General features: G+C 46.7%; 1 protein-coding gene across 1 annotated transcript in view; it reads left to right on the top strand.

Moving 5' to 3' along the window:
* The first annotated feature begins 20018 nt into the window (after positions 1-20018).
* The window catches only part of pappab (pregnancy-associated plasma protein A, pappalysin 1b), a 61398-nt gene continuing 59065 nt past the window's right edge, over positions 20019-22351 (top strand). The window contains exon 1 of the mRNA XM_076998164.1: positions 20019-20432. Coding sequence (XP_076854279.1) covers positions 20039-20432 — 394 coding nt within the window. The 5' untranslated portion in view covers positions 20019-20038. The remainder of the gene's footprint in view (positions 20433-22351) is intronic.

Here is a 22351-nt window from a genome sequence, read left to right on the forward strand (position 1 = left end):
TTTAAGAAATTGTTACTCATTGATGGAGACATTCTTTCATACCGCTCTGCCTAATATGTCAAAAGATAAGGCATCAATACAAATAAACAACATTGTTAGTTTGTTAGTGAAACATTAAAATATTATTGCATATAAGCAAAAATATTCACATTAATTTCCCCCTTAGTCCGTAGCAATCTGTCTAGCAGTGAACTGGTTTTACCAGAGTCCTTTGAAGTATTTGTTTTGGTCAGGCTCTTCAGGGTGGGAGAGAAAGGACTGACGAGTTGTTTTGACGGCTCTGGGGTGGGCGGGGCCAGGACGCATTGATCTGCAAAAAGAGACATTCCATGCTGAGCCCCTGAGTCTGAGTTGAAGGTCAAAGGGTGTTCACAGAGAGCAGGTCCAGCCCTGCGGGTGGGGCCACGCAGGTCAAGCCTCCAGAACGGGGGCCAGGGGGGCCCAGCGAAGGGCATTCCCATGAGAACGCTCGGAGAATTGAGATGCTAACGTTGACATGTAACTATGGATACTGGGACACAGAACTGCAATAGCCAGAGTCTTCAGGCACATGCATGAATTTGCACAGCGATAGCCGTTCACTCCGTTTGCCTTCTAACTGGCTTTCTCTTGTAGATCATGATAGAAAACTCGCCAGGTGAAGCAGTCTGCAAACATCAACTCACACAGTGCGTAAAGATCAAGTCGATCAGCAGAACACACATGCAACGCTTCACTGATGACCCTGTACTGTCTCAGTGGGAATGCATGTATACAACATGTCCGTCAGCTGGACTGGAGATGCAGGTGATGCTTCTTAATGGAACAGAAGCATCTAGTAGAAGAAAAGCTGAATCAGCACAGTTGTGTAAGTAGTGGTGGAGAATTTAATGGTCACAATCAGTGGCTTATGAAAAAACAAACAAAATAAATACCAGTTTTGGCTAACAAAGGTTTTAAAAAGATTCTCTGAAATGATGACAAACCCTGATCATGACAAAAAAGGGCGCCAAGAAAGCTCTCAGCCCTGGATAAAACGGGTTCACAAGTGGGGGAGTGTGTGTGGGAGTGGGAGTGGGAGTGTGTGTGTGTGTGTGTGTGTGTGTGTGTGGGTGCAGGGCACTTACTCTGAGGTGTGCTTAACATACTAGTCCACAGAGGCATGGAGGAATATGACTCACTGCATAAAAGTTCAAATCTAGTTTCATTAGTTTATCAGAATATCAGGAACTATTTCTTGTCATGCTCATAAATATAGGATACGCTACATATGAGGAAATTTATACAAATTTAATTACCATAAAATACCCACCCACCAGACTATTATAATGACCAATTACAATGAAACAATGGCAGCACTTGGACAAAGAAGGTGGAAACACTGGGAGTGAGAAGCAGGAGGAAAACACAACGGCTCTGGACCTGTGACATGAGGTTAGTGGTAGAATGAATTCATTTATTGATGTGAGGCTCACCCTATTGTCAGTGGCTGGCAGTGGTGGGGGGTATATGGGTGGGGGAGGAGTTCGGGGGTGGGGGGGGGGGGGGTCAGCAGCATCCTTCGCCTGACCACATGCTGCCTGGAAGAGCTATGGTCTCTGATCTCTGGTCTATATACTCTCACTCTCATCAGTCATTATCTCTCGCTGTTTGTGGAAATGTAACATTTCCCTGGAATAATTTTGCAAGCTAAATTTGAAGAACATCTTCTGACATTTGTTTGAGGAAATATATGGTGCGTGTTTGCGCTCCTTGTTGTTGACGTCTCTGGCAGGATTGCGGTGATCAGCTCATTGCTTGTCAGTGCTGGTCTGAGATCAGCCTTGTGATTTCTCTCATAATGCTCAAGTTTAGACCTTTTTGGGGGCAGCTGGACTTGTATCAGTGTAAAAATGGCAAGTTCTTCTGGGAGCTCCTTCGTTCTGGGAAATTCCTGGATCACATTACTGATCAGTGTTTGAACACGTATGAAAGACGGCTCTGTGTGTGCTGTTTATTTGTATTTGAATCAATTCACTTAACCATTGCATGGAGATGCAAGACCATTTTACCGTGGAACTTTTTAAATGCTTTCATCAGTCCCAGGATTTTGTTGGGCGAGGACATCTAGATTCATGTGTGTTTACCATGTGCATGTAAGTAGTGCTGTCCTCTGAAACTAGATCCAGCACTACGACCATCAGAGGCATGAAGAAGAGAGGAACCTAAGAGTCAGTGGTAGTGGATGGGAGACTAGTAGTAGTGGTGGAGGTAGTGATGGGGTAAGGGTGGAGGTAGTGATGGGGTAGGGGTGGAGGTAGTGATGGGGGTAGGATGGAGGTAGTGATGGGGTAAGGGTGGAGGTAGTGATGGGGTAGGGGTGGAGGTAGTGATGGGGTAGGGGTGGAGGTAGTGATGGGGTAGGATGGAGGTAGTGATGGGGTAAGGGTGGAGGTAGTGATGGGGTAGGGGTGGAGGTAGTGATGGGGTAAGGGTGGAGGTAGTGATGGGATAGGGGTGGAGGTAGTGGTGGGGGTAGGGTGGAGGTAGTGATGGGGTAGGGGTGGAGGTAGTGGTGGGGGTAGGATGGAGGTAGTGATTGGGTAAGGGTGGAGGTAGTGATGGGATAGGGGTGGAGGTAGTGATGGGGTAGGGGTGGAGGTAGTGATGGGTAAGGGTGGAGGTAGTGATGGGGGTAGGGGTGGAGGTAGTGATGGGATAGGGGTGGAGGTAGTGATGGGATAGGGGTGGAGGTAGTGGTGGGGGTAGGGGTGGAGGTAGTGATGGGATAGGGGTGGAGGTAGTGGTGGGGGTAGGGTGGAGGTAGTGATGGGGTAAGGGTGGAGGTAGTGGTGGGGTAAGGGTGGAGGTAGTGATGGGGTAGGGGTGGAGGTAGTGATGGGGTAAGGTTGGAGGTAGTGATGGGATAGGGGTGGAGGTAGTGGTGGGGGTAGGATGGAGGTAGTGATGGGGTAAGGGTGGAGGTAGTGATGGGGTAGGGGTGGAGGTAGTGATTGGGTAGGGGTGGAGGTAGTGATGGGGTAAGGTTGGAGGTAGTGATGGGATAGGGGTGGAGGTAGTGGTGGGGGTAGGATGGAGGTAGTGATGGGGTAAGGGTGGAGGTAGTGATGGGGTAGGGGTGGAGGTAGTGATGGGGTAGGGGTGGAGGTAGTGATGGGGTAGGATGGAGGTAGTGATGGGGTAAGGGTGGAGGTAGTGATGGGGTAGGGGTGGAGGTAGTGATGGGGTAAGGGTGGAGGTAGTGATGGGATAGGGGTGGAGGTAGTGGTGGGGGTAGGGTGGAGGTAGTGATGGGGTAGGGGTGGAGGTAGTGGTGGGGGGTAGGATGGAGGTAGTGATTGGGTAAGGGTGGAGGGTAGTGATGGGATAGGGGTGGAGGTAGTGATGGGGTAGGGGTGGAGGTAGTGATGGGTAAGGGTGGAGGTAGTGATGGGGGTAGGGGTGGAGGTAGTGATGGGATAGGGGTGGAGGTAGTGATGGGATAGGGGTGGAGGTAGTGGTGGGGGTAGGGGTGGAGGTAGTGATGGGATAGGGGTGGAGGTAGTGGTGGGGGTAGGGTGGAGGTAGTGATGGGGTAAGGGTGGAGGTAGTGGTGGGGTAAGGGTGGAGGTAGTGATGGGGTAGGGGTGGAGGTAGTGATGGGGTAAGGTTGGAGGTAGTGGTGGGGGGTAGGGGTGGAGGGTAGTGATGGGATAGGGGTGGAGGTAGTGGTGGGGGTAGGGTGGAGGTAGTGATGGGGGTAGGGTGGAGGTAGTGATGGGGTTGGGTGGAGGTAGTGATGGGGTAAGGGTGGAGGTAGTGGTGGGGGTAGGGGTGGAAGTAGTGATGGGGTAAGGTTGGAGGTAGTGGTGGGGGTAGGGGTGGAGGTAGTGATGGGATAGGGGTGGAGGTAGTGGTGGGGGTAGGGTGGAGGTAGTGATGGGGTAAGGGTGGAGGTAGTGATGGGGGTAGGGTGGAGGTAGTGATGGGGTAGGGGTGGAGGTAGTGATGGGTAAGGGTGGAGGTAGTGATGGGATAGGGGTGGAGGTAGTGATGGGATAGGGGTGGAGGTAGTGATGGGGTAGGGGTGGAGGTAGTGATGGGTAAGGATGGAGGTAGTGGTGGGGGTAGGGGTGGAGGTAGTGATGGGGTAGGGGTGGAGGTAGTGGTGGGGGTAGGATGGAGGTAGTGATGGGGTAAGGGTGGAGGTAGTGATGGGATAGGGGTGGAGGTAGTGATGGGGTAGGGGTGGAGGTAGTGATGGGTAAGGGTGGAGGTAGTGATGGGGGTAGGGGTGGAGGTAGTGATGAGGTAGGGTGGAGGTAGTGATGGGGTAGGGGTGGAGGTAGTGGTGGGGGAAGGATGGAGGTAGTGATGGGGTAGGGGTGGAGGTAGTGATGGGGTAAGGTTGGAGGTAGTGGTGGGGGTAGGGGTGGAGGTAGTGATGGGATAGGGGTGGAGGTAGTGGTGGGGGTAGGGTGGAGGTAGTGATGGGGGTAGGGTGGAGGTAGTGATGGGGTAAGGGTGGAGGTAGTGATGGGGTAAGGGTGGAGGTAGTGGTGGGGGTAGGGGTGGAAGTAGTGATGGGGTAAGGTTGGAGGTAGTGGTGGGGGTAGGGGTGGAGGTAGTGATGGGATAGGGGTGGAGGTAGTGGTGGGGGTAGGGTGGAGGTAGTGATGGGGTAAGGGTGGAGGTAGTGATGGGGGTAGGGTGGAGGTAGTGATGGGGTAGGGGTGGAGGTAGTGATGGGTAAGGGTGGAGGTAGTGATGGGATAGGGGTGGAGGTAGTGATGGGATAGGGGTGGAGGTAGTGATGGGGTAGGGGTGGAGGTAGTGATGGGTAAGGATGGAGGTAGTGGTGGGGGTAGGGGTGGAGGTAGTGATGGGGTAGGGGTGGAGGTAGTGGTGGGGGTAGGATGGAGGTAGTGATGGGGTAAGGGTGGAGGTAGTGATGGGATAGGGGTGGAGGTAGTGATGGGGTAGGGGTGGAGGTAGTGATGGGTAAGGGTGGAGGTAGTGATGGGATAGGGGTGGAGAGGGGAAGGGGGGGGAGGTAGTGATGGGGTTGGGGGGAGGTAGTGGATGGGGTAGGGGGGTGGGGTAGGTGAGTGATGGGATAGGGGTGGAGGTAGTGGAGGGGGGGTAGGGTGGGAGGGTAGGTGAGGGGGGTAAGGGTGGGAGGGAGTGGTGGGGTAAGGGTGGAGGTAGTGATGGGGTAGGGGTGGAGGTAGTGATGGGGTAAGGTTGGAGGTAGTGGTGGGGGATAGGGGTGGAGGTGCTAGATGATGGGATAGGGGGTGGAGTGTAGTGGTGGGGGTATGGTGGAGGTAGTGAAGGGAGAGGGGTGGAGGTATTGATGGGGGTAGGGTGGAGGTAGTGATGGGGTAAGGGTGGAGGTAGTGATGGGGTAAATGGGGTAAGGGTGGAGGTAGTGATGGGGGTAGGGGTGGAGGTAGTGATGAGGTAGGGTGGAGGTAGTGATGGGGTAGGGGTGGAGGTAGTGGTGGGGGTAGGATGGAGGTAGTGATGGGGTAAGGGTGGAGGTAGTGATGGGATAGGGGTGGAGGTAGTGATGGGGTAGGGGTGGAGGTAGTGATGGGTAAGGGTGGAGGTAGTGATGGGGGTAGGGGTGGAGGTAGTGATGGGATAGGGGTGGAGGTAGTGATGGGGTAGGGGTGGAGGTAGTGATGGGTAAGGGTGGAGGTAGTGATGGGGTAAGGGTGGAGGTAGTGATGGGTAAGGGTGGAGGTAGTGGTGGGGGTAGGGGTGGAGGTAGTGATGGGGTAGGGGTGGAGGTAGTGGTGGGGGTAGGGTGGAGGTAGTGATGGGGTAAGGGTGGAGGTAGTGGTGGGGTAAGGGTGGAGGTAGTGATGGGGGTAGGGGTGGAGGTAGTGATGGGGTAGGGGTGGAGGTAGTGATGGGGTAAGGGTGGAGGTAGTGGTGGGGGTAGGGGTGGAGGTAGTGATGGGATAGGGGTGGAGGTAGTGGTGGGGGTAGGGTGGAGGTAGTGATGGGGTAGGGGTGGAGGTAGTGATGGGGGTAGGGTGGAGGTAGTGATGGGGTAGGGGTGGAGGTAGTGATGGGGGTAGGGTGGAGGTAGTGATGGGGTAAGGGTGGAGGTAGTGATGGGGTAAGGGTGGAGGTAGTGATGGGGGTAGGGGTGGAGGTAGTGATGAGGTAGGGTGGAGGTAGTGATGGGGTAGGGGTGGAGGTAGTGGTGGGGGTAGGATGGAGGTAGTGATGGGGTAAGGGTGGAGGTAGTGATGGGATAGGGGTGGAGGTAGTGATGGGGTAGGGGTGGAGGTAGTGATGGGTAAGGGTGGAGGTAGTGATGGGGGTAGGGGTGGAGGTAGTGATGGGATAGGGGTGGAGGTAGTGATGGGGTAGGGGTGGAGGTAGTGATGGGTAAGGGTGGAGGTAGTGATGGGGTAAGGGTGGAGGTAGTGATGGGTAAGGGTGGAGGTAGTGGTGGGGGTAGGGGTGGAGGTAGTGATGGGGTAGGGGTGGAGGTAGTGGTGGGGGTAGGGTGGAGGTAGTGATGGGGTAAGGGTGGAGGTAGTGGTGGGGTAAGGGTGGAGGTAGTGATGGGGGTAGGGGTGGAGGTAGTGATGGGGTAGGGGTGGAGGTAGTGATGGGGTAAGGGTGGAGGTAGTGGTGGGGGTAGGGGTGGAGGTAGTGATGGGATAGGGGTGGAGGTAGTGGTGGGGTAAGGGTGGAGGTAGTGATGGGGTAAGGATGGAGGTAGAGTTGGACAGGACTGTAACAGTATCTCTTTCCTCGGCCGGCACAAATGTTTCCTCACGTCGCCCTTTCTGGGCTGCAGAGCTGCGTTTGGCCTGTTTATTTGAATTAAATGTCATTCCGGGGTTCCATGTGGAACTGCTATATCCTTCATTTTTATGTGGTCTGTTTGATTTAGCAAAAATAAATAAATAAAACAGGAGCTGCCCTGCTCTCGCTGCAGGCTAAGATTGAGGTCTTTACGGCTTCCTATAGGTACACTTTCCACGCTGGTTGGGGGGGAACCAGCTTTGTGTACGTTGGCAGAGGTCCACGCCGCCGTCTTCTCCGAATGGGACAAACAGCCCGAGTCTGTCCAGCAGCCCTAACAGGACGGCTTGTTTGTTGCTTTTGAGCCTGATTCCTGTTAACACCAGACACTTAGGCACTCGCCGCTTCTGTGCAAAGTCTCCTAAAGCCCCAACATTAAAAACACAGATTGTTTTCGACTTAAGAATGATCTCGGAGTCAAGTTTCCAGGACACGCAGAGGTCCGTCTTGCCCTTCAGTTATGTGCGAGCGCTGCAGCTAAAGGGGGTCGAGTGTCTGACTTTCTGGACTGTTCAGACACTCCAAACTGGTGCTGTCTGTTAAACCTGCTGAATTGGACTGAATGTTGAAGCATTTGCCATGGAATAAAACACCCTCACATGTCCCCAACTGGAAGCAGGTAGTGACACAATCGTCCAGCTTGTTTGTAAATGTCAAAGCAGGACAACATTTGCTCTCATCTTACAGGCCAGTATTGATGCTACTTGTGTGAGTCCAACAAAATAATGAATAGACAGCGTCATGGTCTGTCTTTAATTACTGCAGTTCATGTTAAATGTCAACACAACGGTGGCAATAATTGACAAGTTATTAAGTAAAGTCAGCTGGGCAGCGTCTTGTGTTTGTAGTGCAGGACGAACTCGTATGACATCTCTCTGGCAAATAAGAATATATACAAATGTTTTGGAGAAGGTGACTGTGTTATGATAACTACACTGAAGCTGAAAAGATTTAGGCTAATTCTATGCGTACTTTGGAAACCAGTTTGTTAGCAAAGCAGGAGTATGTTAGTGTTTGGCCCGAGGCTTTGTGTCTCTCTCCTTATGTCACTAGACTTAAAGTGTTGGCAGGGTCACTCTTAACAGAATATACAATTGCTCTGCTGGCTAAATATTGCCCTGGTGATGTCATAGTTGCAAGAAACTTTTAAGAGGTGTCAAATTGAACGACTGATTGCTTCAAATTCACTTATAGTGCCAGACCAATCAAACAGAACTGATACTGAAAGGCCAAGATACCATTACTTAACCAGTTTTTTCTTTTTCATTATGTTTGATTACACAGGTCCATTTCATTACACCATAATTTAACTGAACAATAAAGGTAGCCTAAAGGTATTTTATTTAGACTACAAGTTTAACTATTATTGTTTTTTTTTATCTAAACAATATTCTTATATAAGGAATCTTACATATCATGATTTGATTAACATTAATCATTAGTCATGCGGACATATTTGTGAACGACTGACCAGAGCTTCACCATCTCAGGCCACTGACTATACAACACCCGTCTTTCCTTTTACTATTATGACTTACTGATGTGTTACACAGTCGAAAAGTAGAAAGATCCTCTGAACTCTCTGCTGTAGATATATAGATCACCAGGCTGTTAGGAAAGATGGAACTCTGGGAAACGTAGTCACAGAGCTCATCTTGACCTTTACCTTGTTGGGTTTGGAGAGGACATATTGTTCTCCAGCTCAGGGAGGGACATAAACCATAAACCTGTATGTCACACTGAAAAGCTTCTCACAGGTTGCTTTTAGTCTGTGTCCTACTTTAACTTAACGCTCAAAAGGACAAAAGGAACTGGATTAAATGTGAATTCTGTTCTTTGGTTTGCAAGCTCGGGTTGTAATTCTGCAGAGGTGTGTGGTTGTGCTAAAGGCCTGAAATGTGCATAATTTGAATAAGTTCAGATTCTGAAATAATGCAAACACTGGTGAACATTATTGAGGTGGGACATGCTGACCACCTCAAAACCCAACAAACGGCAGACATACCATCACCATGATGGTGATGATTGTGTTTTCAACCACAGCACCTACAGTCCCAGTTCCTGTTCTCTAATCTCTCTTATCAGCTATCTGCAAAATGCTCGACTTGCTCTTGCAGCAAATGGTGGATTTTCTTTCCTTTCGACGTCATGTGCGATGCTCTCAGGCCTTTGATGCTTTATATGCCAGACTGCTAGAACGATGATGTTATGCATTGATGCCCGTCTGCATGGCACCCGCCTAAGGGGGGGCTGGGCAAGGTTCAAAATGTACCCACCACACTGACGTCGGAGTGTCACTGTCACACTGGGAAATGCGTACTGACTGCCACAACCTAACCCCCTACCGCTGTCCCCTGAGAAGGGAAGAACGCAGCTCTCCGAAGTGGGAACATCTAATGCCCCCGGAGAGGAGAGGAGGAGAAGAGAGGAGAGTTACGTAAAGGGCTGAAATATTCATCTCCCCACATGAGAGGGCTTGTTCTCAGCCATCACCTGAAAGAGCGATGGCCCCTGTAATCTAGGTCAGCTTGTGCGTGTGGACTATAATTGCAAGATCAGGTTAACCATTTGTTGTGTATTAACACCTAAGATCTGACAATGGTAAGGGCTTCAACACCAGTTAACAGAGAAATTTGGTGTTAATCTCTATTCAAAGGCCCATGTATGCTTAGTATGCTTAGTTCTTCATTCTGTATGGGGATGTGTGTCCCCACAGGCTTGTTAAGATGGAGTAGGAAAGGAAGGACAATGCACCAAAAGTTAGTCCTACCATGAGGAGAGAGGAGGTTTGGCCTCACGTCGGAGCAGAGAGGAGGTTTGGCCTCACGTCGGAGCAGAGAGGAGGTTCGGCCTCACGTCGGAGGAGAGAGGAGGTTTGGCCTCACGTCAGAGGAGAGAGGAGGTTTGGCCTCACGTCGGAGAAGAGAGGAGGTTCAGCCTCACGTTGGAGCAGAGAGGAGGTTCGGCCTCACGTCGGAGCAGAGAGGAGGTTTGGCCTCACGTCAGAGGAGAGAGGAGGTTCGGCCTCACGCCGGAGGAGATAGGAGATTTGGCCTCACGTCGGAGCAGAGAGGAGGTTTGGCCTCACGTCGGAGGAGAGAGGAGGTTTGGCCTCACGTCGAAGGAGAGAGGAGGTTTGGCCTCACGTCGGAGCAGAGAGGAGGTTTGGCCTCACGTCGGAGGAGAGAGGAGGTTCGGCCTCACGTCGGAGGAGAGAGGAGGTTTGGCCTCACGTCGGAGCAGAGAGGAGGTTTGGCCTCACGTCGGAGGAGAGAGGAGGTTTGGCCTCACGTCGGAGCAGAGAGGAGGTTTGGCCTCACGTCGGAGCAGAGAGGAGGTTTGGCCTCACGTCGGAGGAGAGAGGAGGTTTGGCCTCACGTCGGAGCAGAGAGGAGGTTTGGCCTCACGTCGGAGCAGAGAGGAGGTTTGGCCTCACGCCGGAGGAGAGAGGAGGTTTGGCCTCACGTCGGAGCAGAGAGGAGGTTTGGCCTCACGTCGGAGCAGAGAGGAGGTTCGGCCTCACGCCGGAGGAGAGAGGAGGTTTTGCCTCACGTCGGAGCAGAGAGGAGGTTTGGCCTCACGTCGGAGCAGAGAGGAGGTTCGGCCTCACGTCGGAGGAGAGAGGAGGTTTGGCCTCACGTCGGAGCAGAGAGGAGGTTCGGCCTCACGTCGGAGCAGAGAGGAGGTTTGGCCTCACGCCGGAGGAGATAGGAGGTTTGGCCTCACGTCGGAGCAGAGAGGAGGTTTGGCCTCACGTCGAAGGAGAGAGGAGGTTTGGCCTCACGTCGGAGCAGAGAGGAGGTTTGGCCTCACGTCGGAGCAGAGAGGAGGTTTGGCCTCACGTCGGAGGAGAGAGGAGGTTCGGCCTCACGTCGGAGGAGAGAGGAGGTTTGGCCTCACGTCGGAGCAGAGAGGAGGTTTGGCCTCACGTCGGAGCAGAGAGGAGGTTCGGCCTCACGTCGGAGCAGAGAGGAGGTTTGGCCTCACGTCGGAGGAGAGAGGAGGTTTGGCCTCACGTCGGAGCAGAGAGGAGGTTCGGCCTCACGTCGGAGCAGAGAGGAGGTTTGGCCTCACGTCGGAGCAGAGAGGAGGTTTGGCCTCACGTCGGAGGAGAGAGGAGGTTTGGCCTCACGTCGGAGCAGAGAGGAGGTTCGGCCTCACGTCGGAGCAGAGAGGAGGTTCGGCCTCACGTCGGAGCAGAGAGGAGGTTCGGCCTCACGTCGGAGGAGAGAGGAGGTTTGGCCTCACGTCGGAGGAGAGAGGAGGTTTGGCCTCACGTCGGAGCAGAGAGGAGGTTCGGCCTCAAGTCGGAGAAGAGAGGAGGTTTGGCCTCACGTCGGAGGAATTTTTAGCAACTGGTCATGGTCAAACTGGCCTCATCGATCAATTGCCTCTCCCCATAGCATAGCTGTAATTGACTGGCCTGGTTGTGACATAAAGCAGAGTATTGTGGAAGCTCCCACAAACCATCACACACATGCACACCCACACAAACCCACACACACACACACACACACACACACACACACACACACACACACACACACACACACACACACCACACACTCTCACAGATATACACACACACACACATGCACGCACACAAACACTCACACATACAGTATATATATATATATATATATATATATATATATATATATATATATATATATATATTATACACACACACACACACACACACACACACACATACACACACACACACACACACACACACACACACACACACACACACACACACACACACACACACACACACACACACACTCCTTCTTTGCCTGTAGCACGAGGAGGCATTGCAGGCACCTCCGGCAGAGAGAGGGCTGTGGTAAATCACGAGAGTCCTCTGTGTCCAGGGGTTCACCACAGCCTCTCGGTGGACTTGTGGAGATAATGACTGTGGCGGTGTTTGAGGCCTGCAGAATTAGTCTTAGGACTCAATAATGGTCATTTCTGGAATGGACACTGGGGATCTATATTAAACCCAGAGGTGAACACTGACTATTTTTTCTAGTTCGCAAATCTTTTCATTTTCAAATAGAACTGGTTTGAGTTTATTTAGCAAGACAAGAAAAAACAAGTTCTCCTCTAGGTTGGCTTTACTTCAGATATCGTTTCACTCAGTGCCTTATAGAAGCCAAAAATAATAGTAAGTTTGCAAATAAAACACGTTAGACTGGCAGTTGCCAGTATATGTTAAGCATCAGCTGACACAGGGCTACCTGAATATTTTTTATTAAAAAGTTTTTATAAACTTTAACTATTACAAAGGGTGAGTGGGCCCTTCTACACAAATTCCATTGCATTTGCAAATTGTTTGCACTGCAAAAACTCATTTCATTTACTTAATTGTCAATGGACTGTCAACATGCTACCAGGAGATACCTTTAGGAAGCATATGTGGAGAATTATAAACCAAGCTGATGATTAATGTTTTATTTAATTTTATGGGGATTTTTATTTACAGTAAGATGTGTAAAACCCCTGAAAAGCTTCACACAGGTTGCTTTTAGTCTGTGTCCTACTTTAAGGCTCACAAGGACAAAAGGAACTGGATTTAAATGTGAATTATCTTCTTTGGTTTGCTAACAAGCTCGGGTTGTAAGTCTGCAGAGGTGTGTGGTTGTGCTAAAGGCCTGAAATGTGCATAAGTTCAGATTCTGAAATAATGCAAACACTGGTGAACATTGTTGAGGTCCCGCAGGTCCTGCAGGTCCTGCAGGCAGACCAACACTCAACACCGCAGGGCTCCCTGTAATCCACAAAATCTGAAATCCTGAGATCCAAGACAACAGGATACAACAGGGTTCGATATATACGTTTACATTCATAGCACTTAAGATGATTAGCAAAATTGCTATACTATCCTATAATGCACTGTAGATTTAACCCCTACACAGCTCATGAACCGCATCTGCATACTTATTTTTCATTTACCAGTGATGTGATTGTAGATGAAAATATCTGCCATATCAGCCAGTTTTCTCCAACTCACAGACCAATGTTCTGTGGACCTGATTTTTTGCTGGGCCAACACAGCACTGGCCATTGCCGTGACCCCTTCACTTCTCAGATCATCACTTTCTCTCTCTCTCTCTCTCTCTCTCTCTCTCTCTCTCTCTCTCTCTCTTCCTCTCTTCTCTTTTTATCCACACCTTCCCCATGTGTTCCTCCTCAATCTGTCACAATCTCCGCTTCATCACTCCTCCTCTCTTCCTTCTATTGCACTCTCTACCTTTCTTCATCCTGACTCTCTTTCTTGTCTCTAAAGTTACTAACACTCTCCTTTCCAAGCTCTCCTTGCTGCTTCATCTTCTGTGCCCGCTCTCTTGTAGAGCTACAGACCTGCCCGACCTACTCCCCGGCTAACAGGAGCATCGTGTTGCCCAAAGACAGATCTACGAACTGCGGAGAGGCCTTGGAAGAAAACGCACCTAGATTCAGACTCCTGTCAGACTCCAATGTCTCTGTGCCAAGTTCTCACTGGAAGTAACATCTGCAAAATTGTCCTACTACAGAAAAAATAGGATAATCAGGATCTGGTCCATGCTTCCGTATTCTTTCTTCTTCCCTTAACACTCCCCCTCCTTCCTCTTCTCTTACCTCTGAGGAATTCGTCATCTTCGTCGTGGAGAAGGTTACAGCAATGTGCCTGTCCTTTCCCTCTATTCCTACTCTCACCACCAGCGTTCATACCACTACGTCCAACTTTCTGGCTTCTCTTTCTCCTCTCTCCTCAGATAAAATCCTTCAACTCCTGACTTGCAGCAGTTCAACTACATGCTTCCTGGATCTCATTCATTCCACGGAAATTTCAGAAAGTCTGCATCCATTTAACTCCACCACCATCTACAATCCCTTACCCTTCGTGACATTTAAGACCACCATTTTAAGACTGCCAGGGTGGTACCAGTCCTACAGAAGGCTACACTAAACAACTCTGACATATGTAATTACAGACCAGTATCACTCATCTTGAACAAGCAAGTCTAGAATCAATTATCTCTCGTCCTCAGCCAGAACCAGGTTGCCAGTCAGTCTGGACACAATCCAGAACATTCAAAGGAAACTGCCCTCATAGCAACGATTGAGAAACTTCATGCCGCCAGAGCTGCCAAAATGCCATTGGTCTTGATTCCTCTGGACCTTTTGACACAGTAAACCGCAACATAATCTTCTCTGTTTTCCCCAACCTTGAAGTTCTGCATGGAGTTTATCTGGATGGCTGGTCCTATCAGATAACAAGGAGAGGATTCCCCTCCAATGCATGTAGACTCTCTAGCAGTGTCCTCCAGGTCTCATCGTCTTTGTGATATAATATCTTCTCATGGCTTCTCCTACCACTCCTACGCTGATGACATCCAACTAATCTTTTTATTCCCACCTTCCCACCTGATAATATGTACTCATATCTCATCATGGATGACTACACACCACTTGAAGCTCAAACCTACCAAAACTGCACATTCCGGGAGCTTCTTAACATGACCTCACCATTTCTTCCAAGAACTCCCATAATCTGAATCATAATCTGAAGCTGCTTTCAGCTTTGGCATGACGTTGGTAAACCAGTTACATTTCTTGACTCATGTTTTAAACCTGATCCAGTCATGCAGATTCTTCTTTTGAAAATTGCAGAGCACTCTTTCTCTCACAGAAAAAAAACGAGGGCTCTTGTGCCTTCTCTTGTGATATTCAAGCACAACTGCTGTAACTCACAACTTGCTGGGTCTTCCTCTGTGGGCCATCAGACATGGACATCTGATCCAGAACGCAGTAGCGTGACTATAGTCTTTGATCACTCCAGTGCTGTGCTCCCTCTCTTTACTGACGTCCAGTAGCTGCTCACATCTGATTTAAAACCCAGAGTATTTAAATGATCACTGATCCAACAACTACAGGAATATTGTACCTGAACCTGAACACTTCTAGCATTTATTCTTTGGTGTTGTGTTTTAGCAGTGTTAATCAGCATTTAGCAGTATTCTAGTTCAACAGTTCAATCTATTTCTGTCCAGTCCTCACAATTTGTTAAATTAGCTAGAGAGCAGAGATTTTCCATATCTTCCCAAGCATTAATTGAAAATATGGAATTAACAAAGCCTACAGTCCCACATTGGAGCAGATGTAATACACACATCACTCTTCTTTTGACTCATTTTTTATAAAAGCTGCGTGTAAGAAAAGTTTCATTTTCCCTTTCAGGCTGATTACAGACAAATGCACACGCACAAAAACATGTGTGTGAGTTCATATGTTCTAAATAATTACAAATGTAGATTTTCTCTTCAGAGTTATTAAAGAAAAAAGAGGATGAAGCTAAATTCATGTTATATTGTAGTTCTCTGTTGTATTAGCACTGGCCATTCTCTCAAATCCTGAGAAGACTGAGCGTAGTGTTTTATATCACATAGACATGTGGAATCATGAACATCATTCAGCATTTCTGTGTTCCTCATACTGAAAATCACATGAAGAGTAGTGCTGATCTCATTGAATAAGCCCAAATTAAAATGTATATATATATATGGGTGGGCATAGATTAATTTTTTTAATCTAGATTAATCTCACTGAAATCTTGAAATTATCAATCAATCAATCAAATTTTATTTATATAGCGCTTTTTACAACAGTTGTTATCACAAAGCAGCTTTACAAGTGCCGAGTCCTAGCCCCCAGTGAGCAAGCCAAAGGCGACAGTGGCAAGGAAAAACTCCCTAGGTTTTTTGCATGAGGAAGAAACCTTGAGAGGAACCAAGACTCAGGGGGGGAACCCATCCTCCTCTGGCCGACACCGGTCACCATGACAACAACAACAACAATTTAGACAGAAAGAAGAGAAAGAAAAGGAAAAATATGTAATAATGTCCATCATGATGTATGAGATTAATCTAGATTAATCTATATTAAAATGGCTCATATGCGTGCTACCCAAGTAATGACTAAAATTCAGTTTTTGAGATAGGGTTTCTTAATACAGAGGGTGCATTAGACCAGGGGCTCATCTCCTGTTTCCAAAATGCATCACTGCTTGAGAAAGCTGTTCTACTTTGATACTTGAAGAAAAAAACATGCTCAATAAAATGTACGCTACTCTTGTTCAACGGTTTATTCTTCAGTTAAACATGCATTTGTAAGCCTACATACTGTACATTAAAAGGGGTTGATAACATGTTTATTCAGCTAAACATGATATTTGAAATGTAAGCCAACATTTAGTACATTTAACCTCACGGACGTAATTTGGGGGGGACTTTTTCAAAAGCCGGTTTTGGTCCTGTGCAGTTTTAACTGTTAAAAAGAAATATTTAAATAACGACGAATCTAGCGCTAGGACCACGCAGAAAACGACCGCTCCGAGCTCCGCTCCGGTAACACTTTACGTTCCTAAAAATGAATTTTCCATGAAGCAAACCTGGCGACTTGGTGGCGGCATCCATGTAAACACACGTACGATTTGTAATTCACAGGTTTGAAAACTCGTTCTCGCCCCTACTGTGCAATTTGGTTAGGAATACAGCCGAGCTAAACTATCAAGTTGAAAGTCATCATAGTTTGCTTACCCATTTTGACCCAGTTCCCAACCCAACTTTAAGAATAGATTAACGGCGATAATTTTTATATTGCCCGATAAGAGTATCAAAATAACGAACGCCCACCACTAATATATATATATATATATATATATATATATATATATATATATATATATATATATATATATGCTTGTTTTTGCTTATTTTTTAGGTATCTTCTTGCCTCTTCAACAGAAAACATTTAGCAGGCAAATTTCACAGAAGTGTATGTTTTCTGCTAAAGGTGCAGTCAACAGTGAATCATTCAATTACATGGCAGTCTACAAACTTACTCTCTGCCTCAGAAAGCAGATTTTACTGATGCAGAACAAATTGTGACCCCAGCACCTCAGTAATGCATTACAAATCTGAATTTAAAAAATCATAAGGATCCTGTTTTTCATTCGTTGACGGAACACAGAGCTGCATATGAAAATTCTTTATTTCACTTTAATGGATCAGACCAGTTGAAAAAAATCTGTATGTTGGGAAAATGAAAGACAGAATAACTGAAAGAGAGAGAGAGAAAGAAACAGGGGAGTCAAAACCTACATCCATTAAAAGTAAGGTACGAACATTGACATTTACTGTTTGGTTAATTGCCCTTAGAGTTGGTGGTGTAACAGAAGAATTCAGCAGAGGAGACAGGCCAGGATCAATTTAAATGAACTGGCCTGCGTTTTCTTATTGGGGGAAGGGGTGAAAAGCTGGGAATATATGTTATGATGATGTCACTGACTGTAGAGCCAGATATCTAAAAGGAAGACTTGCACTGCTGTCTCTAATTTAGCCTGGTTAGGAGATACAGTCAGGTGAACTCTGTCCTAGTCTAAATCACTCTAGAAATGTACCCATTATGGATGATATATTGTAGGTGTAGATATTACAGAGATCTAAGAAACTATTATCTAATTAAGTAAGTGAACCATAGATGATAAATCAGATGGATATCTCAGGATCCAATTGTGTGTTCGTGTGATGAATATAAACGAGCTGTGAATGCAAAAGAGTTTCATGTAAGAGACCTGTGACGTGGGCGTGGTCCCGCGGGACTCTTTTCTATATGGATGCTTTGCAAACTGCAGGACAGGAAGTGAGACAGTCTGGAGATCTGCTGTAATCGCATCACCAGATGATTTGCAAAGTTTAATTTCTTTAATGCCGTCCCAACCCCCCCCCCCCCCCCCCCCCCCCCCGCCACTTCTCACTGAGCATCCCACTGAAAATGCTGAACGTCGATAAGCAGATCCAGCAGCCTGCTGTCCTGCAGTCTCGCAGGAAAATCCCGCAAAGCCGGTGACCCCGTTCCACTCCCGTTAATGCATTACGAGAGAGCAGGGCCTCTTTTTTTTTTTGCATTGCAAACAGGTTTACTGGAAAGGGGACAGTTTGCTTGCTCTGCATAATCAAACTTGTTTCAGCAAAACATAAATACCCCAAACGACTATGGGAAATATTTGGTGACAACAGTCTGATCAGCCAAGACCAAGCTAAACAAAACAGTCAGCAGGTGCTCTAAGGAGGAGACTGAGATTGAGATGATGTAACAGGAACCCACAGCCCATGCTGTGCAGTTGATTTGTGAAAGTATGAAAGCAAATGTACTGAATTCTGGTGCTGAACATTCAGAATGAACACAGATTGCTGGGATTTCTGTTGGACCTTTTCATCCTAGCACCACTGCGCCATGTGGTTCTCCTTACAAACATGGGCCATCTCCTCACTTCTCACATCTCCTTGGTAAGTGGGAGAGTTGCAGAAGCCCTGAAAATCCTGCTACGACAATGCATTCATTATTAAAGCATCTTAACTATTAGGGTGTGTGGCACGTTCTAAGGGGAGGCAGCATATTTCACTCTGAAGCATGTGGGCACCAGCACAGCTTCGCGGGGCAGCAAACTTATTTTCCCCGAGTCCATTGCACACTAATGACTGTATCAGGACTTTGGATAAATCCTCGCTCTTCCCTCCTGACTCCAGGAGTTTAACTGCTCTGAACCCTCTGTAGAACAAAAGCGACCAGGAGCACGGAGGACCCAAAGCATCTGCCCAGCTGGGGGCTCTAAACCCCCCCCCCCCAGGTTCCTGCCGGCTCTCCCCTTTGCATCACTTGTCCATTGATATTCAGTGGCAGTGATGTCACTCCTTTGCAAGGAGTCTCTCTGCAGCTGTGAAGACACGCGGAGGAGACCCACACCTAGTGCAGCTGGTATTTTTCAGTCGCTCCTGCTGCTGGTATTCAGCAGGAAACCAATCGTACAGTGGCCAAACATTATATTACAGCTATGCAGGAGAAGCCCCTGAACTATAGAACCCAGGCAGTGGACATCAGGGGAATCTTTAATTCTCTATCATGCTACTTATCAGATTCAAAGAATCTGTCTCACAGCCAGCTATTGTCGAAACGATTAGGTCTGAGTCAGTACTCCTTCGGCATAAAAATACACACTGGGCTAACCAAGGCGAATAGTTCATGCAAATTTTAAGATTTATTTGTGTGTCCCCCCCCATCCCCCCCACTGGACTCTGAGGTTTGTTCATTCAAAGTGTCACCACTAGAGGGACCTCGGCACGCTTTTCACAAAATAAAACGCACCGTCCCAGCTCAGTTACGCACTCGTGAAGAAAACGATGGTGCGGTCATAGGTTACCTGGGACTCCCACTCCTAACGCCATTAAGCTCGGAGTTCCTCATAGAGGAGTGGGGAACTGTGCTACTGTGGCAAGCCTTAAACATTCAAGCCACTCAGAGCAATTCGTGTACTCGCCTAGTCCCGTTTACACAAATATATATGTATATATGTAGAAAATATACACGTCTTAATCCTCATATTAAGAAGCATATCTTAATCCTCATAAAAATGTTCTGCTATACCTCTACGGTGGTTACCTCTCTTTCATGCCCATACCTTTTGTTTTAATCCAGAGGTTTTAATTGCGACTATGGTAAAGACTTATGAGCGGAAGTCGTGACATTCTGAAGAAATGCGCGCATTTCAAGTGAATTTATAACGAGATTAAAGAAGCCTTGAAAGGGAAATGAATTTGACCTCTCCACATTGATTGATTATTAGTCATCCCTGCAGTTTAATGGGATCCATTCAATTGAGGAGGTGGAGCGCTTGGATGAATTAACATATTCCTGTCCCCCCCCACCCTCAATCTGTGCTGAAGTGTCTTTGAAAGGGGCAACGAAAGGGGGTCGTGGCTTAACATTATAAAGGCAAAAATAAGTAGCATTGTTTTCTTGGTGTAGAGTCCGCGTCTTGACAAGCTTTTGTAAAACCCGAAGATTGGGCAAGGGTTAGTCGCTGTTTGGAGAAGACTTTCATATTTTATCTGGTAATAAGAAGAAGGAGAAAAAGAAAACGAATAATAATAAAAACAAGTAGTAGAAGAAGAAAAAGAAATAGAAGAAGGAATATATTTTCATATATATTTATATCTAACTATATATATATATATATATATATATATATATATATATATATATATATATATATATATATATATATATATATACACACACACACACACACACACACACGTACGCACGCACACTACACACACACACTACACACAAACACACACACACACACACACACACACACACACACACACACACACATACACATTTCTTGCACCACTTCAAAATGAAACTTTTGCCGTTTTGCACTTGGCTTCCATGCCTTTTGGTTTTTAGCTTGTGTTTTGGATCTGAGTGCGGGACTTTGAGGCGGACGGTAAGATCTAACAGAGACTTGGTGCGCATCAGGGAGGCTAGAAGTCCCTCACCAGGACCCTGTGCCACACGCTTGCCTCGGGGCAAACGTTCCCTGCCCGGGATAGATCGGCGTTCGCCTCGCCTGCATCCTCGCTTCTCTCAGACAGACGAGAACACTTCATTTCGGCGAAGGACTGTTTACTTTACCGGCAGAGGAGACCAGCTACGTCTTAAACCATGTGTGGAGGTACCACGGGGCAATTTTACCCTGGAAATGTGGATAAAACCAGAGGGTGGTCAGCGCTCGCCAACTGTTATTGCAGGTTTGATTTGTTTTACTCTTTCCATGAGACACATTCTATATGAAGCATTTGTAGACAGGAGGTTTACAGTCTGTTCATGAATAACCACAAGGAACAACATTACTCTAAATAATTACTGGCGATATGCGAATGTTTGTGCAAGTGCGGATGCTTAGCGTCCTTTACACCAATTACATTTGTTTTTCAAAAAAAAACTATAAAGATATGTAGCTTAGACACGCTGTTCTGGGGATCTCTGAATAGCACCGCACCGCTGGCTGCCCCTACATGTGTTTGCATACATTTTTTGTTATTAATGAATGGCGTTGTATTCAAAACTCAGTGATGTTCACAATAATATTGACAGGTCATCATTCTTGAACTTACTTGTCTACAATTATACAGAATTGTGCTTTGTTTACTGTGCGCCTCAGAGTTTATACATAGGCTTTTTGTATTGTTGTGTATCTGCGCAAGTTTGATTTGTCATCCATGAAAAATGGTAACCCGCAACATCCCTGACTGAAGAAACAGAAATAACATGTTAAGATTCTTGTTAACTCGTTTATTTAATTGAAGGCGAATCTCACGGTTTGTTATGGAGCGATGAGACAGGCAATTAGTCATCCCTAAATCCAAATGCTTATAAACTCATATTGTTCTTCGTTCAGCAAATCTCTAAATTGGAAAGCCAAATTTAAAGTGTATTCACGAAATAACGCTTTGATTTGCGCTGCACTGAAGAAATTGTTAGAAATCACTCCTACTGCCTTTAAAAATCTCTAAGAAATACGTCAGCACTTTGATGCAGAACATGGTCCCGCCCCCCAATTAAACGTGATGTTGGATAGTCTAGACCTCAGCTCATCATGAAAACAAGTACTTATTAAAATGTTCCGCTGGTTATCAAATTATCAACGCGTAATTTCCATTCTAATTGCAACGTTATGTGGAAGTCACTTTGCGAAATTTGTTAAATATTTCAGAATTCCGAGAAATACCATTATTTGATTATTTTATATACAGTTAACTGTGAATACATTGCGTGTTTTTATACAAAAAAGAAACGATATCAAACAATCGTTTTAAACGCAATTTAATTCTTCTTGTCGTACAGCCTTCATTCAATTTTATTTTCTTTGTCCTATTTTTCTGTCAATAGAGAGCGTAAAACCCAGTTAGTCAGGAAAGTTCACGCGATGTGTGAACCACCTTAATCCGTAAACTATAACGATTTTGCATCATTACTGAGAGCACTTAGATCGGACCCTGATCGATAATTTTGATTGATTATATGTTATGATGACGCCTACGTTTAAATCATTTGTTAGAAACAAAACCAAACCAATAAACAAAATCATCACACAAAAACAAAAACAATATTTGTTAACGAGCTGTCACGAATTGACAAATAAAACTGACAAATGTGACTTTTCCCCTAAGGATAATATATTTTTCTTTTTTTAATTCATATACTTAAATGCAACATTTGTCTAACAGATGGGTACAACCCACTATTAAGTAACATGCATGTTTATATGCACGTTTTAAAGCTAATTTTAAATGAATGAATGCCTCATAAATTCTCAGTCAAGAACTCTTCCACTTTAGTTTAAAGTCACATCAACGGAAAAGTAAAGAGGGAACTGAAAGGAACCCTGAGCTACCACGGTCAACACAAAGTGAACACAAGGTCACCACAAAATCAAACAAAATTTTTTTCTTGAACTTATCTCAGTATTGAGCCAGTCCTCAAAGACAGGTCTTTCATGAAAGCAGGTTTGAGACAGGTCTTTCATGAAGGCATGGTTTGAGACAGGTCTTTCATGAAAGCAAGTTTGAGACAGGTCTTTCATGAAGGCAGGTGTGAGACAGGTCTTTCATGAAGGCATGGTTTGAGACAGGTCTTTCATGAAGGCAGGTGTGAGACAGGTCTTTCA

This window comes from Brachyhypopomus gauderio, chromosome 3 (assembly GCF_052324685.1).
Source record: "Brachyhypopomus gauderio isolate BG-103 chromosome 3, BGAUD_0.2, whole genome shotgun sequence".
Taxonomy (NCBI): domain Eukaryota; kingdom Metazoa; phylum Chordata; class Actinopteri; order Gymnotiformes; family Hypopomidae; genus Brachyhypopomus; species Brachyhypopomus gauderio.